General features: G+C 30.3%; 1 protein-coding gene across 8 annotated transcripts in view; it reads right to left on the bottom strand.

Annotated features, from left to right (window-relative positions):
- The window catches only part of LOC145277839 (inosine-5'-monophosphate dehydrogenase 1b-like), a 244994-nt gene that overhangs the window by 15498 nt on the left and 212009 nt on the right, over nt 1–17487 (bottom strand). For all 8 annotated transcript variants that reach the window (XM_080129767.1, XM_080129768.1, XM_080129770.1 and 5 more), the window contains one exon: nt 14658–14706. In XM_080129767.1, the coding sequence (XP_079985893.1) occupies nt 14658–14706 (49 nt within the window). The remainder of the gene's footprint in view (nt 1–14657; nt 14707–17487) is intronic.

The raw sequence follows: 17487 nt of genomic DNA, 5'->3' as shown, positions 1-17487 counted from the left end.
ATCTTTTAGTATCAGCAATAGAACAGAGTAACATTTTTGGGGGAATGGCATATTAGTTTTCTGATTCTGATACCCCAAAAAGTTCAACTGTCCCAACACAAATTATATCACTTTTTTCCATAACAAAATGTGTTGCATAAAAAAAAATTGAAGAAAATTCAGTTTCATCAACATAAATGTTTTTTATATGGATTTTGTGATCATGGTTTTATGTATATATTAATCAGCATTAAATTAGCTTTACAAAGATATCAAACATGACCATATTGTGAAATACCAAAATGTTTTTATATGAAGTAGCAGGTACTAAATTCCGCCATTTTGAATTTAGCCCACTTCTTTAAAACGCTTGTAGGAATGGTTCCAGTTCAAAACCCATCATGAAATTTGAAATATATACTGTCATAAGATAGACAAATCTTTTGTCAAAATTTGTAAAACATTCAAATAACGTTTTTTGAGATAATTAAAGTTAAAGGTCAAGCTTTTAAAAATTTGACCTTGAAAAAAATATCCACAAATAAAATGGTAGATCTATCCAAGTACTTTTAAAATGATATATGAATTAACTTTGTAGGCCCATAAATAACAGAGATATGTCTTTTAAAGTTGGTCACTTTTCCATAAAAATTCACATTTTTTAAAAAGGTCAAGGTCATATCTCAGAAATCCCTTGACCTTGAGATGTATAACAGGTGCCATTCAATTCCTATTATGGAGATCTATAAGTGTAGCAAATTTGAAAAATAACCGTGTCAGATTTGACATGGAATGAGCCATATATATTACATCTTTTCTTTTTATCAGCGAACACATGCATCATTTTCTTTTGATTCTTAAATTTTTTTTCATACTTAACCTATTTGCACTATTTATATTGTTATAGTACATCAATGCATCTATATTTATATCTATGCATCTTTAGTTTCAACTGTTCACTCACTTTATTTTATGTGTATGAATATGGATAAGTATATTTGATATGAGTAGATGCATATGCGCCTATGTATATGTGTGTATGTGTATATATCTCACAGGTAAGGAATTTATTTTTATAACATGTATAGGCTAACCAAATTAAGAATAGGAAACTACATCTAATATCTAACATTTTTGTTCTTAAGATTAGGGAGGTAGTGTTTGATCAACACTGCTGGGAGCCATGATTTAATATACTATTTTGTTTTTATATCCCCGAAACAGTGTTTCATGGTAAACAACTGTAATTCCTTAAATTAACATTAGGACTATAGTGAATTCAAGAGCAAGTTGATGCATTGATTGCAGGTGATTAAATGACTTACTGACGAATGATAAAAAATATATAAATTAAATAGGCTTTTTTATAAAGTTTTAAAGGTTAAAAAACTTCTAAGACTATATATATATATATATATATATATTATGTATATGCTAACATGTATATATGTAAATGTATGTATATGTAATGACTACAAGGTTGGTTGCTTGACTTATTTCAATTATCATTTGTATTTACGTGTGTGTGTGTCCCTTTATATGTATGTATACGTATGCTGATATTGATACACATACATGTGTATCGATATCAGCATACGTATACTTCTATGCATAGAAGTGTAGTCTTTACTATTAGACTCGTTAAAATAATGTGTGTGTGTGTATAATGTATATTTCTGTGTATGTAATGCATATATATATGTTAATGTATGTCTGTGCTACCTTACATGCTCTACAGAGTGTGTGTGTGTGTGCATATATATATATATATATATATATATATATATATATATATATATATGGATGTATGTACACATGTTTGTATGCATATGATTATATGTACATGTGTATGTATGGGAAGGCATTATAATGTATATATGTACATCATATATAGCTATATAATATGGATATATATGCGTACATGTAGACGTCATATGGAAATATAAGCATACATATCATTATATGTATGCATACAAATTTTTATGTAGGATTTACTATTGGTATGTGGTTAAAATATTAAAAAAATTGTCATTAATATGCACGGTGTGACCATTCAGGTCAAGATCACAGTGTAGTATCTGTTCTGATGCTACGATTAACCTTTTCTGTTCTTGGTCAGTGGAGGAAAAATCCTTCATGACAGACCATTTTTGTTTTTGTTCTTATGCAGAGTGCCTCTTTTCTGGGGAGCTGGAATTTCTCCACATTAAAAAACTAACCTTTTGCCTAACTCTGCCCTCGTGGAGAGGCAAGTAAATAGGAACAATATTATTAGCAATATTATTATTATAACTATCACCATTGTTATTACTTTATTATATTTATTTACTATTATTTTTGTTTCAACTATTACTATTATTATTATTATAACTATTAATATTACTTTTATCGTTCAACACATTTGTTTCAGTTTCTAATCATTTATTATACATATTGAAACCAACTGCGTCAAAACCCAGTTGAAATGAACGCTAATGTTACAAAAATTTTTAATTTCTTCCACAAACGGTAAAAATAATTCACGTGAACTCTTTCAAACACTGCCAGAAATGAACGCTGTCGAAAATACAAATTTCTAGTTCTAGTCAATTGAAATATAAAAGATAAAATATTAAATTAAAAAAAAAATAAATAAAAAAAAAACATTGTTTTCATGCTTCAAAAATCCTCATAACCTTGAAATCACATACCTAGAAGGATATGTGAACTTTTTAACATTATAAGATGGCCGACCTGTAACAACACGGGGACAGAATTTCTTTTCCCCAAATGAACGCACCAGGTTTATCATGCGCAAATTAATTTTTTGTTGATAGCATCAGATGGAAATCGCATCTGACGAGTTGACAGGAAGAAAATATCTATAAAAACATAAAATCATAGAATTGTCATTCCAGCAGAGTGCTCTATTATAAGGAAAAATTGCGAAAATAAGAGTGTATTATTTATATTTTTTATTTACAGAAAGTTTAGATGAGACAAGTTATCGGTAGTGTGCAAAACATTAGACAATTTTTAAAAAAATTATTATTTGAATTTTAAGTTGTTCAGAAAAATGAGATTTGAATGTGATCTTGTAATGTATCTATACGATTCTAATTCCGGTTATAAAACAGATGAGTATCGGCGGAAGAAAGCTTCATATGGATATCTAAAACGGGCCCCTATTATCAAGTTTGAAACTGACAGTACCGATGACTTCTCTAAGCTTTCTGAAAATAAAAATTATATTTCTCCAAAACCTCTGGCCTTGGAGGAAAGACTAAAACTTTCTGCTATGATTTCAAATGATCTGAAATAACAGCAAGGGGGGGGGGGGACTTAAGTCCAAATATTTCTCATATGTTATATCTCCCTTCTTCTGGAAATAGGGTACGATTATGAATATCTCCAGTATCTTTATACACTGTGAAATTTACTTCATGTATGAAAACCAAAGAAGGGAGATATAAAATATGAAATATTTTATATCATGTCTGCCCTTACTGTTATTTCAGATTATTTGAAACTATAGAAGCAAGTTTTAGTCTCCCCTCCATCAAGGCCAGAGGTTTTAGGGAAATATCAGATATTTTGTAATTCATGTGCAAAACTAAGAAAAAAAAAATGATTGAAACATTTTATGGTTGTAAAATGTGCCAAAAATAGGCTCTGGATGATGGATATCTAGAGAAAGATTTATTGTTTGGCTCCCTAGCAGTCTAATAATATAAATACATTTAAAAAAAACGAGTTTGGTATATTATCACAGCTAGTAGAAAAAAAAAATGATTATAAAAAGACTTTAGCTGGATTTTATATATATATAATCTTGGAAAAAAAATCATTTTTTTATTGTGTATCATTCGTTGGAAAACTATTTAGTAGTAATACACATGGATGAAAAAATCGCTTTGGATAATTACAGATTTCAAGGTAGTTCTACTAAAATAGCCATATTTTTCAAACCAAAGCACTTCAAGTCTTCAAATTACTACTGTTTTGTTCGGAAATGAATATACTTTCAAATGAATTAATAAATATGAATGTACATTATATATTTTAAGAGTTTTAAGCAAATAAAGTGATAAAAATGTGAATGTCATAAAATGGCGTTTTCGGTAAGGTTTTATAATGACCCTCCCTGTTTTCTAAAGGCCCGTACCATGATTGTATGAAGAATTTCGTCATGAAATTTGGAAACAATCAGAAGAGGTGTTAATCTTAATATTGTCAAGTGTCCGAAATATTTTTGACCATTTCTTTTTTGTTGTGTTAAAAATAAGACTTTAATATGACGAGTATCGAACATTTTGAAAAAAAAATTTCATCAGACACCCACTAGTAAGTAAATCATTCTTTTTACTATCTTTATCAGTTAAAAGTATTATTCTATGTTGAGTAGAACCGCGGTAATTGATAATAATTTAAAAGGACCTACCCGAAAAAAAAAAAAATGTTTCTATTTTTCGAGTTTGGTCAAATTAATTTAGTATTACTAGCAGCAGGAGCAGCAGCTGTAGTAGGAGTCATAGCACAGTATAAACAACACGCGTTCTTTAATTTTTATTCACAAACGAATTAAAAAAAAACAACAACATGAAAACATGAATATAAATGTTCTGATATGTTTAATTAGAGCTATTTTGTTATCAGAATAACATTAGTTTAGAACTATTCGGTTTTCAGAATGTATAATAACAATCCCAACCAATTCGGCATTATGAATCCATTATAATTTCTCACATTTCTGGTCAAATTTAAAAACATGGTTAAAAAAAACAAAATAAACTTTTGTAGATTGCATGCACTTTTATTCATTTCATTAGTTTTGAACAGCGAATTAAAACAATGTTTTACTGCGAACAACCACAAATGTTTTTTCCAAATCAAAAGATGTATGAAAATCTCGTTTGTATTACTATACATATAGATTTGAAAAAGTTGTCAAAAAACAAATATATAACAAATAAATGTTATCAAAGGCAGGATAAGTTACTTTTCTACTTAACTGAATATGTTTTTGGTGTTTATATTTAATGTAAAATGTTTATTCAGCTCAAAAAAACAGTGTTTACCGATGTATTCGAAAATTTAAAATAGCGGCCGACTCTCTTTGAGGCCGTAAGTTTGGGAAAATAAGTTATAAATAAAAAACCAGACAAAATACTGTTAGAAACTCTCTCAATATATGTTAGTGACATAGGCGGATATATATTCGGCGGGTTTTTAACAGTATTTTGTCTAGTTTTTTTTTATTTTGAACTCATTTCCCCAAACTTACCGTGTGAAAGAGATAGTCGACCGCCATTTTTAACTTTCCTATACATCGGTAAGCACTGTATGTTTTTCGAGCTGAATAAACATGTTACATTAAATAAAAACATGCTTTGCATAACATTTATTTATGATTTTATTTTTTTTATTTTTTGGACCTCTATGACAAGTAATACAAACGCACAAATAGTGTTGACTGTTGAGCATTTCCTAAGAACAAGACAAATGTCAGTTAGTTTACACTTAAATATTTGAAGTTTTGATAATGACTTAAAAATAAATAGTAAAACAAAATACTGTTAGCAACCCACCTACTAAAGTTATGTGTGGAAAGTCTCCTCCTAAAACACTCTTTAGCACTAACAATAACACTAAGTTCGAGTGCCTCCCCCCTCCAACAAAATACCTCTGTAAGCCACATACAAGCGTCTAAAACAAACAAAAAATAGATTCTTCCTTAAAGAAAAATGCTGGAAATGGTGAATTATTTGAAATTAAATTTTTGTGAAACTTACCGCTCCCCCACCCCCTTAATATTGTTTTTGTTTCTGTCAAGTCTTCAGTATGTTCATACATAATTTTCCTTAGCCCTACAATTAATTCAAAGTCCGAATGGCAACCCTCCCCATATTCTCATTGCATAGAAACCCTCTTAAAACCACACATAATCGTCTTAAAAAAAAAAAAAAAAGCATACAGGATTTATCTCCCATAAAAAAAACAGTTAACTGCCCTAAAATGCTAGAATGACCTGTAATGGGGAATTATTTTACATTAAATTCTAAAATAATTTGTTTATCTTTCATTAAAGTTTTTCATGGCATTTCATACATAATTGCCTAAAAAGGTAGAATCACATTTTGGAGGGGTGGTCAGAAGGGGTTGGGTGGGGTTAAACAGGTGTTAATCTACAATAATACCAAAGAAATATTGCAATATATTCATTTTTAAATGGTCCTATGTTTAGATTCAAGTTTTTTGTACATAAAGAACATTACAATTCAACTTTGAGTTCTCCAACTTCTTTTCTGTTTATGGATACATGGCATTTTTAAGGAATTGCAGCATATTTATGCACATTTACTGCAGATTATTTGGAAACCATGAACTTTTGGATATTTTCAGTTGCATATTCTGATTCCTTGTACAAAAATACACTTATATGGTAAATTTCATTGCATAGTCTTGTGTTTTAACAAAGATATGACATTTTTACTGAAAAAATAATGTAAAAAATGTGATGAAACGCATATGATCTTAAAGAGGGGAAAATATCCAAACGTGTGAGGCACAAAAATAGTCATAACTTCCTTAATTTTAATCAGATTTTAAAAATTTAAAAAGATTCTTTCTTAGTTCATCAAGCTCTTTATGTATACCAATATTGAAATATTTTAAGCTATTTCAATTTTTTTCATGTGTATTGCTATATTTAGTCTTTATATATTACACACAGTCACACACATACTGGAAAATGTGCATCCCTCTGCCTTTTCTACAAGTATTTTAGTGGTGAATGCTCTGACGAACTGCAATCACTTGTGCCCCCACGACGTGAGCACCCTCGACAAACCCGACAGGCTGCTAAATCCCACCCCCACACTGTAGAGATCCCTAGATGTAAAAGATCTTTTTACTCCAATAGTTTCTTCTCCAGAACCGCTAGACTCTGGAATTCCATTCCAGGTCCCTGCTTCCCTAACAGTACTGACGTGCAGAAGTTCAAGTGTAACGTGAACCGACATCTTGCTGCCCAAATCCCTACATAGTACCCCAGTAGTTGTTGCCCCTGATAGTAGCCCCCTACACCAAAGTGGCAATTTGCCTTGTTTGGGTTAAAAAAAAAAAAAAAAAAAAAAAAAAAAAAAAATGTCGAAAAATCATAAGACCTCTGAAGGCCTCATAGAAAAATACACAAAATTTAAAATACTAGGTAGTTGCAATTTAATTGTAAGTGGTTTGAAAGCTAGTTTATCATAATTTTTTTTAATAAGTTTTCAATTACTTTTTTATTGTGCTTGAAAAATAAAGATAATCTCTAAAAGGAAAAAGTCTTTTTAAGTGAAAAAAAAAAATTATAATGAAAAATGTTTTCATGGCAGCTACAAAAACTTGAAAATTCAGCCAAATTTTAAAATTAAATAAATGAATTGTAAAAATCCCTTGAAAGATAAATATTAGTTTTCTGGAACTATTTCAAAAATAATTATTAAAGTCTTGCGATACTGAATTTTAAAAAAAAGTTTAATTAGCCCCCAAAAGTGTTAACAGAAACTGGCTATTGCTAAATGAAAACAATCTAAAAGGAAAAAAAAAAACTTTATGGGAAACAAATTATATTTTATTTTTAAATTTAGAGAAAATTAAACATTTATGCCTTAATTTTTGAATATATATATATATATATTAAAAAAAAAATATTCAGAACTTAAAACTATAACAAGAGTGTTTTTTTTATTTGTTTGCTTCCACAAAATAATACATTTCCACTAAAAAAAAAAAAAAATCGGTTCATTATATTCTTTGACCATTAATTAGTAAATGCTGAAAATTTCATGAAAATTTATTGATTTCCTAAATCTTGGTGAATTTTTTTAGTGAAGGGAGGAGTAAAAATGTTTATACATTTTGGGGATTGGCCATTCATTTTGCACATACGTATAAAATACTAATGCTGGTAATAAAAAAGAAAAAAGTACTTGAAAAGTTATAATTAAATAGTTTTAATTTTTTTTTTTTCATTTAAAATTTTTTACCCAGGAAAAAAAAAAAAAATCCATCAGTTGATTTTTTATGCAATTTTTTAACAGCTTTCGGATTCTATCCTGAAGAAAAAAAAAAAAAAAAAAAAAAAACTCATTGTTGGTGTAAACAGATGTTTTATGTGATTTGGATGTTATTGGCACTAGTCACCATTTCACCATTTCTAGATATGTTTACGCAAAAAGTTTTTAAGCAATTCTTTTCAAATTTTAAAATACCGTTTGAACAAAGTTTCTATTGTGACTTATCTTTGTACTACAAAGCCTTAACTTTGAGGTGTTTAATTTTTGAATGGGAAGACATCCGTATTTCATTCAAATTCCAGTGGTAATGACAATTCTTTGCCTGATTGGCTAAAAGATATGAAACGCCATTGACTGGTAGAACTTCTGTATCAAGTGTTATAAACAGACCTCAACTATGTAATTGTAAAAAGTTATCTACCGCTAGCAGGCAAGCTATGTCAGTATGTTTCGTTAATTGTCAGTGATTTCTTGGAATATACACATCACAATAAAAATATTAAAATACCATTTTAAAAAAAATTTGTGAATCCACTTGTATAAGTTTTATTTTGATGATCGAAGGAGAAATGTACTAATTACTGATTTAAAGAGTATAATTGTCAGATTAAGTAGCAGTATGAATGGTATGTTTTTTGGTATTGCTACTTTTAGAAAATTAACTATATCCTGTCCACCAACATTCATGTTTTAATAGTTCACTCAAACAAAACAGATGATGAAGGCTTTGTCATGATTTTTCCCTTGTCTAACAGATTGTTGATAAACATACTTGCGTATCTGATGCTGACATTTTAGAAATTTTCATCTTTTCCTGACAACTTGTACCAAACTATGCTCATTTACTGTTCTGTCTCCATTGGGGTCTTCCAATCAGACAATTGTCTCAATAAAGATTAAATAAAAAATGAAAAAGTGCAAGAAGAACTGATATGGCTTTCTATCTCACAGTGTATCAATATTTGATGGCTGACTGGGACAGCCACCGATCTTTCACATCAGAAATTCCTCTGCATTCCATATTTTAAAAGTGTGTTCTGAATTGCATCTGAAATAACTGATTGGTTAATTGTCGATATTGAGAACTCCATACACCTCAAGAAATTCCAACAAAAACCAAACTGCCAACCATGATACACTCCAGAATGTACTGCTGCCACTGCTAACACAAATCACTTTTACAATTGTTTTTAATGAAATAGATATTCTGAAACCAAAGCTGCTTTTAGGATTTCCATAACTATTGTAAAGGATTAAAAAAAAAACAACATGAGTCATATGTACAATCCATTAAGCCTAAAGTAGCTGAGCAGAGGCTTGATTCCCAAGAGTTTTGGTGAATAATAAACGGGTTTCTGAGCAGATATGTGATCTCTATTCCAATCATCAACAATGGGCCAGACATGATTTCTGATAAAGTCAAAACGTTCGCAAAGAACATTGCTATCACCCTTTGTTATTTAAATTTCCCCCATAACTTAAAATAGTGATATCTGTCTAATATGTTGCTGACTTATCAAGTTGCTTACTAGTCTCAATTTTTTTTTTTTTTTTTAATCAGAATGCCCCAAAAATGTCCTTGTGAACTAGCTCCTATTCTTACAAAGCTATTTAATCATTAATCATTTTGAGCTTAAAAGAGAAACGCTACCCATCACTTCAGAAAACTTTTTAAGTGTGCACAGTATTTAAAAATACTTGTGTCTCAATAGAGACCATTCAGTCTCCTATCTGCCATTGCTTGACTGTCATAAATTAAGTTGTATATCACGTCAGCAAAAAAAAAGAAAAAAGTTTACTCAGTGACAAGCTATAGTGATTTTGTCCTGCAAGATCAACAACTGATGTGTTGACTGTTATAACACAGAATCAGTGACATTTTTAGAACAATAGCTCTTGATATATCAAAGGTTTTTAAAATTTGGCATAAAGGTTTACTTTACAGGTTTGCTAGCTATGAAATATCTAGAAATGTTCTCTCAACCATCAAAATTTTTTCTCAAATACATCTATAAATGTAGTCATTGATGGGCATAAACCTGAAGCACATAGTATCAATCAACAATCTCCAAAATCACACTTTAAGCTCATTCGTTAACATTTATGGAAATGACACAACCAGCTATGGCAACACTTTGAAGAGTATTAGTGATCAAGCACTTTCTGGTACTCTCTCTTTTGATCTGGAATATGTGGTGCAAAAAAGAAAAGAAAAAGTCCTGGGTTATTTTTAAAAACAAAGCTTCTCTTCTTCCACACTCAGATTCTCACTTGTAAAAAGATTTTTTATAACAATTGTTGATTTTTGCTCAGTATCTACATAATTGCTGAATTCATTTCATCCTATCTTAAAATGTTCCTAATCTGATCTGGCAACTTGTTCTAAAATATAATATTCTATTAGTGGGAGAATAAAATTGGTTAAAAAGTTTACTTTTTGAAATCTGCTGAGAAAGGATAAATATTAAAGAGAAAAGAAAGTTCACCCTCTAACTAAATTGGGACATTTTTTTTAACACATCAACTATGTATGGCACCAAATGAACTACAATGTATTTAGTCATTTGATGAGAAATTTATTTGTATCTTTGTATTTTCCCCATTTAATGTTTTAGGTAGACTATTATTCAAGAGTTAGGCACATTTTTGAACAGTTGGGTGAGATTTAATGTGTGATATTTCTTGTGGATATTACATTTTTTACAGTTGATATATGTTTGTGGATAGTCAAATGCAAATGGTGCAATTTCCTCTTTGACCAAGTATTATTTCCATTTTTTTGCCTGCGTCTCATGCTAAGATTAGACATTTCGCGAATTACTAAACTTTCCATTTATCATTCAATAAACACTCAACAGTAAGGCATACTGTGAAGCTTTGGGCACTTTTCAGGCATGTTAGACATGTCTATGCGGAATTTTCTCTTCATGTATAATCCTAGTTTTATAATCTGCAGGTAGCAATGGTGAAGTGGATGATCTGAGTATATCACATTCAACTTTTGTCAGTTACCAGCATCTGTTTTACTATAGATGTTAAGTCCTTCCTGTATCTGGAAATGATCTGGTACAACAATGCCAACAACAGAATCAAACCAATTAAAAGTCATACAATGCTGATTCATGTGAATTTACTTTTAAATCATGTGGTATTACTGAACGAATGCTAAATAATTAGATCTTTCTAATACAAGAGAAAATGATGGCTGTACATCTAAACAGCATAATATTAATGCAAGAGTGGCTCAATTCTGGAACCTTTATTATTTCTGATATTCATAAACAACCTCTGATAACATTGTATCTGAGATGAGTATATTTGCCGACGATAAAACAATCTATAATAGTCATAAGGGAAAAACAGATGTACACATATCTAAGACAATGGCAGAATCCTTAGAAAACAACCTTCTGGTTTCTTTTGCTATTTCAACTGTATTTGCGATCAATTTTGTTAAGAATTTTTTTTCTTGATTAGTGATGAGAAGAGTTTGTTGAATGTCAGTTATCTTTATTAAGTTGCCATTTTGGTTTTATCGATATTTTCTTAAAGAAAAACTGAATGCTCAATGCCATATTGATCATAAACTCTGAAGATCGATTAGATCAATGGTTGACATTGAATCAAAACTTGGAGTTATGGCTTTGATTTCTTATTAAGAATGCTATTCAACAAAGATATTTTGTCAGTGATTTTAAGAAACTTTTCTTACAATCATGTTTAAGTTGTTGGTCTCACAGAAGGCGTTTAATTTTATAATTTGTTTTCATGTGTTCATTGTATTCTTCATTTTATTTATTGGTTTTTAATTTTAGTTTTTTGCTCTTTCTCATGTCAAAAATTTATTTCTGATTGCAAGTTTAAATCTCAAATGGGATCTACATAAAATGTGTGCTTTTACATTTTACTGTTCAGTTTGTTTAATTCATCTGAGTTTTAGATTACAAGTTTGAAGATTCAGTGTGATTGAATGGAAAGTTTTCATTGAAATTTTTTTTTTTACTTCTTCAGATTTTGTTTACGTTGTTGAATTTTGATTTTAATTGCTTTGAATCATGTTTTATGATCCAACTAGCGGGGGTACCCGGCGTTGCCCGAGTGTTTGTTTCCGGGACGGGGAAGGAAGGGGAGTTTTAAAAAATGTTATGGTAGGTAAGTAGGAAGGATCAAACCCGGAGTCATGAGTAAAAGTAGGAAAATAAAGTGTGAAAAAAAAAAAAAAAAAAAAAAAAAAAAAAACACATCTGCAACGTTAACAGTTCGGCCACCAAGAAAAGTCCATTCCAGTTGTTTAGGATAGGAAAAAAAAAAAAAAAAAAAAAAAAAAAAAAAAAAAAACGACTACGGTAGGTCGGCGCGAACGTGAAAATATAATGTGAATTGTCCAGCACGCTAACCACTACGCCACAGAGCACTGCAGCTTAGTTTAGTGATTTTAAATAACTTCACATGAAAGAACTACGAAGCCAAACCGGTGTTCTCTTCTCAACTGCTCCTTGTGAACGATCCCCAAACGGTGTTAAGTGGTGGCAGGGGGAGGAGGAATTTATTAGAGAGAAAATATTTTACCACTTCCATTGATCTTAACCGATTTTGGCCGTGACTTCTCAGCAGAAAAAGTATAGAAATCTAAGATTATCGAGGAATTTGAGAAATAATAAGCCTATAACACACCTCAGATATTGTTCTGCCGTTTGTGCATATTATATTTGCATGAAATATCTTGATTTTTAATCCTATTAAGGTCAAAATCCGACGGGAAAAAATGAGTTAATTTTATTTATATAGAGATAAAATCTTTCAGCGTTTTTTTTCTTTGTTGGTTTTTAATGATTTTCGAATAATGTTGGCACAAGTAAAAAGAGAAAGATGGCTTTTTTTTTTTTCATGTTAGCTAACATCATTATGTAACTAATTTGCCATTCTAGTTTATAGGTGGTTCAGATTTTGGAATAGGCAGAATAGTTTTCATAGCAATTTGAACACCTTGTCTTGTTTAGTTAATCTTTATGCTCTGCAGCTTTTGTACCATATTCTACAGATATTTATTTTTGTAGTTTTTTCATAGTCTCCAAATCTGTGACACCTGAGCTCTGCTATATTTAACTTAACTATCCTTGTTATTTCATATATACTCTTTACTGATTTTGATACTTATCCAAAATTAGAATGTCTCTTCGTATTTTATTTCCACTTGCTGGCATGTTTTTGATGTCAGTAAGATCTGGATTTTTCAATTTGGACCATAGTGCACAGGGAAAATTGGTTTCTTTTATTAAACCCATTAAAGAATATATAAGATTAGTGTGAGCAGGTTTTAATATTCGTTTCACAATCCCCAACCCTATCGACTAGCGTCCCATTTCAAAGTTTGTTTTTACATTTTTTAGTGTTATTTCGCTTCTGGATCATAAATGACATTTCAACCAATGATTGGCAGGTGACAATGGTCTAGTGGTTAACGACATGGACTGACAACCTTGGTGTCCCAAGTTCAAATCCAGTGCGTTCCACAAAAAATTATTTTCATTTAGGATGCTGGCAACCTTCACCTGTAATCTGATGTTTTTCTAGAAAGACTTCTAACTAGAAAAATATCAGGGAGACCAATGCCAACAATAGAATCTTTGGATTTATATGATATGATGATGACTAATGATTTATTATTAATTGCTTCAATAATAAATTGTGGCAAATTATCATTATTATACTTTCCGAGTTCGTATTGCAGATTTTCATGCCACAATTTTAATTTGTTTCACTGTCCAACTTGGTGTCAAAATTTGCACATGGCAATGGAGGAAATCTATTCATTTCACCCTAACAGAGCTCCATGAAAGGATGCATTCCATATTTTCAGCAAGTACCAGGTTTGCAATCATGTCAATTTTCTAGTTTTTAACCTTTTTCCATCATATATTTGTGAGTGGGTGTTAAAAGGAAATGTACAAGATATAGATCTTGTATAGGTTATATGCGACAGATTGGTGTGAACAGTTGATTGATTGGATTATGTCTTTCTGACCATGCATCTAGTGAAAGTGGGATCTAAAGTGAAGGTTTGCAGATGTCTTTTGGTTTCATAGTCATAAGCTACTCAGCTCCAACCACTCGATTGGGAGAAGCAATCTGATCCCCTGCAAAAGCGTAGGTAGCATATTCTACAACAACCACCGATGAGACAAGCCATGGTTAGAACTGCGATTATTTTTAAAGTTTTACCAAATCAATTCTCATTCTTATGTTAGAAATCTATACATTAGTCAACCAGCTGATAATTAACAGAGAGGGGAAGAGTTAATTCACAATACATTCTTGTGTGGCGCAAGTGTATTTGTGGATAGCAACCATCAAAGAGGACTTAGCTAAGCTTTTAGGTCCATAGGTAGTTGGCTGTTAACAGTGGAATTGTGATTAGTTATCACTGCATTAAAAATATGAATCATAAAATTCATATTTTCAATGACACCTTATTAAACTCATAGAATAAGACTACTAGAAAGAAACATTGAAACAAATAGTGGTCCATTAAAGAGAAAAAATGTAGAGACCAAAAATGTGATTCTCGTAATTTTAAGATTTTGGGAAACAAGGATTATCATAGGCAAAATGTGTTCAAAATACTTTCATACTTACCACTTCTTCTGAGGTAAAATCAATAAAACCGGGTAAGATAAGAAAATCACTGCAAAAAAAAAAAAATTCATAAAATAAATTAAAACACTAAAAATACAAGTTTAAATTTAGTAAAAGTGACATCTTAGCATTAATAAACAAGTCTTTTGTTATTAAATATTAATTTTCAGTCATTTAAAAGATTTCTAGTAAGTCATAAATTGCTCTTCAATAAAGAATAAAATCTTGCAAATAACCTGTTTCCATAAGAATCTAAATTTATACAGAAAAATCTGATTCTCAAACTTACAGCACAATTGCATTTGGCAATATGATTCTCAGGAGATAATCTGTTGTCTTCTATTCTTTACAAGAAAATAATGCATTTCACTTCAGTCTCTTTCAAACAATATTAGATAGTTAGAATGAAAGCATTTTCCACTTATGATATGACCTAAACAGATGCAAAACTATGTTTCTAATTGGCTCTACTTGTTCCAGATAAACAATTACATTTTAAAATAAATATTAACCTATTCAGTTTTTAAAAGGTTACCTGAATATCATAAATGTAGGCAACTTAATTTGACCAATGAAAATGTTTCAAACTTACACAAGCTGATAGTTTACTTTGGACGTAATACAGCATTCTGAACTATTGTTATGGTATCCATTATGAACAAAATCAATTCTACTTAAACGTGCATACACAGAAAATAATTTTAGAATAGGACAAAAAGCAAACTAATATGGTACGATTTTTGTGGTCAGTAAAAATTGACTTTCCTAAATGCCAAAACTATCTTATTTCACAAACCAAATGGATATTAGTTTGACCTTTTTTAAAAAGTATCTCATAATAAAATGTAGTTTCTAGGTGACAAGTTATGCGATACTGTTTTGACAACAGGAAATACAAAGTGCAGATTTTGCTTTTAAGCTGCAGAGAAAGTAAAATCAAAAGTCTCTTTTCTGTTGTCAGCAGAAGCAATAAAAACAATTTAATTTTGGAAACAAAGATATGAAATTTATATGTAAAATAAATATCTATACATAAATTAAAATAAAATAGGTGAGTTTGTTCCACTACTTTTTTTTTTTTTTAAATCAAGAAAATGTTCAAATGGTTTGCTGTAATGGACATTACCTTGTGAACATTATCTTCATTTTACATGGTTGTGGGGATTTTATCAAAACAATATTGTCCATCATTGGTAAGGATCTATACAACATTTTTTTCACCAATAAAATTTTGTATGGAGGCCATGCCGGATTAGGATTGCTCCTCTTTAATCAAAAAAAAGTAGTTATAATAATGGTAGTTTTTAGATAATTTGATTTGTGCTTGAAGATTGTTTAGACCACCATGATAGATTTGTAATAATGAAATCATGTTCAACAATATAAATTTGGTGGTACTCTGAAGAATGCACCAAGCATGAATTTTTTGAAAAATGACTAGAGTGTTTTCATATAGTATTACTAAGTAACTAGTCTCCATGGGGATCAACATAGCAATTTATATCTTCTATTCATTTAATGTCACTTTTCCCTTAAGGGTCAAACCTTTTCTTATATTTCACAAGTTCACTCTTTATGTGGGGAAAATATAGTACTGTCAGCAAATCTTGTGTTAGAAAATTTTCAAGCTTGTGATAGAACCAAATTAGGACTTAGTTATTCTTTGAGTTTTCTTGTTGGCATCTACTTTGCTGGAAAAACTTGTTCAAGCTGATGTTAAAAATACCAGGATAAAGACAAAAAATTTGTCTCCATCTTATAATTTAAAGATGGAGACAAAGATAAAATTCAGCTCTGGCTCATAATTCAGATGGCAGTAAAAATACAAAATGCAGCTCTCTCACAATTTATGAAGGTTGCTGATACCCTAAAACCAACTCCATTTTATAATTCAGGAGATGGTCAAACATTTACTTAAAAAAAATCTTTTCTAAATAATTCAATTTTAGGCATACTGCTCTCTCCTCACCCACAAGGGTAGGGTTAAACACAAGGTAGATTTTTAAAGTGGGGTCACTTTGAATTACTCAAATTTGCAGGTAAATTTGTCTGCTTCCTGGGCATTTGGATTGGCTAAGCGCTTCAGCATCTTCGACTGTTTACACAAGTGGCCCAAAGCCACTGAATAAAAAGTTAATTTAGTTCAAAAGTACCAATAAATCTTGCAATCAGTAATACATGTGAAATTTATAACATACATAGAAAAGTAAACTTTCTTGCATTTGGTAATAATTATTTGTTGTTTATTTACTTCTTTAAAATAGAAACTATGAACAAAACAGGCGGAAAAAGATTTGTTAGCAAAAATGCGAATTCTCAATTTGGCAAATGATGAACTTGCTGTCGCAAACAAATACAATAAAAAATTGTGAAGATGAAAGAATTTTTTTTCAAATATTAAATGAGGAACCATTAAGAGTAGCAATACGCATGAAAAAATTTAAATGGCTTAAAATATTTCAATATTGGTATATATAGAAAGACCTTGATAAGCTAAGAAAGAATCTTTAAATTTTTTAAATCTGATTAAAATCAAGGAAGTTATGACTATTTTTATGCCCTGCGTGTTTGGATATTTTCCCCTCTTTAAGACCATATGCGTTTTGTCACATTTTTTGCACTACTTTTTCAGTAAAAATGCTATATCTTTGTTAAAACACAAGACTAAGCAATGAAATTTGCCATATTTTTGTGCAAGGAATCTGAATATGCTACTGAAAATCTCCAGAAATGAACGGTTTCCAAATAATCTGCAGTAAATGCACATAAATATGCTGCGATTGCTTAAAAATGCCATGTATTCATTAAAAGAAAAGAAGTTAGAGAACTC

This window comes from Euprymna scolopes, chromosome 6, assembly GCF_053919585.1.
Source record: "Euprymna scolopes isolate OS-2025 chromosome 6, ASM5391958v1, whole genome shotgun sequence".
NCBI lineage: Eukaryota > Metazoa > Mollusca > Cephalopoda > Sepiida > Sepiolidae > Euprymna > Euprymna scolopes.
Note: the sequence above shows the minus strand (reverse complement) of the source record. Positions and strands in the feature narration are given on the sequence as shown.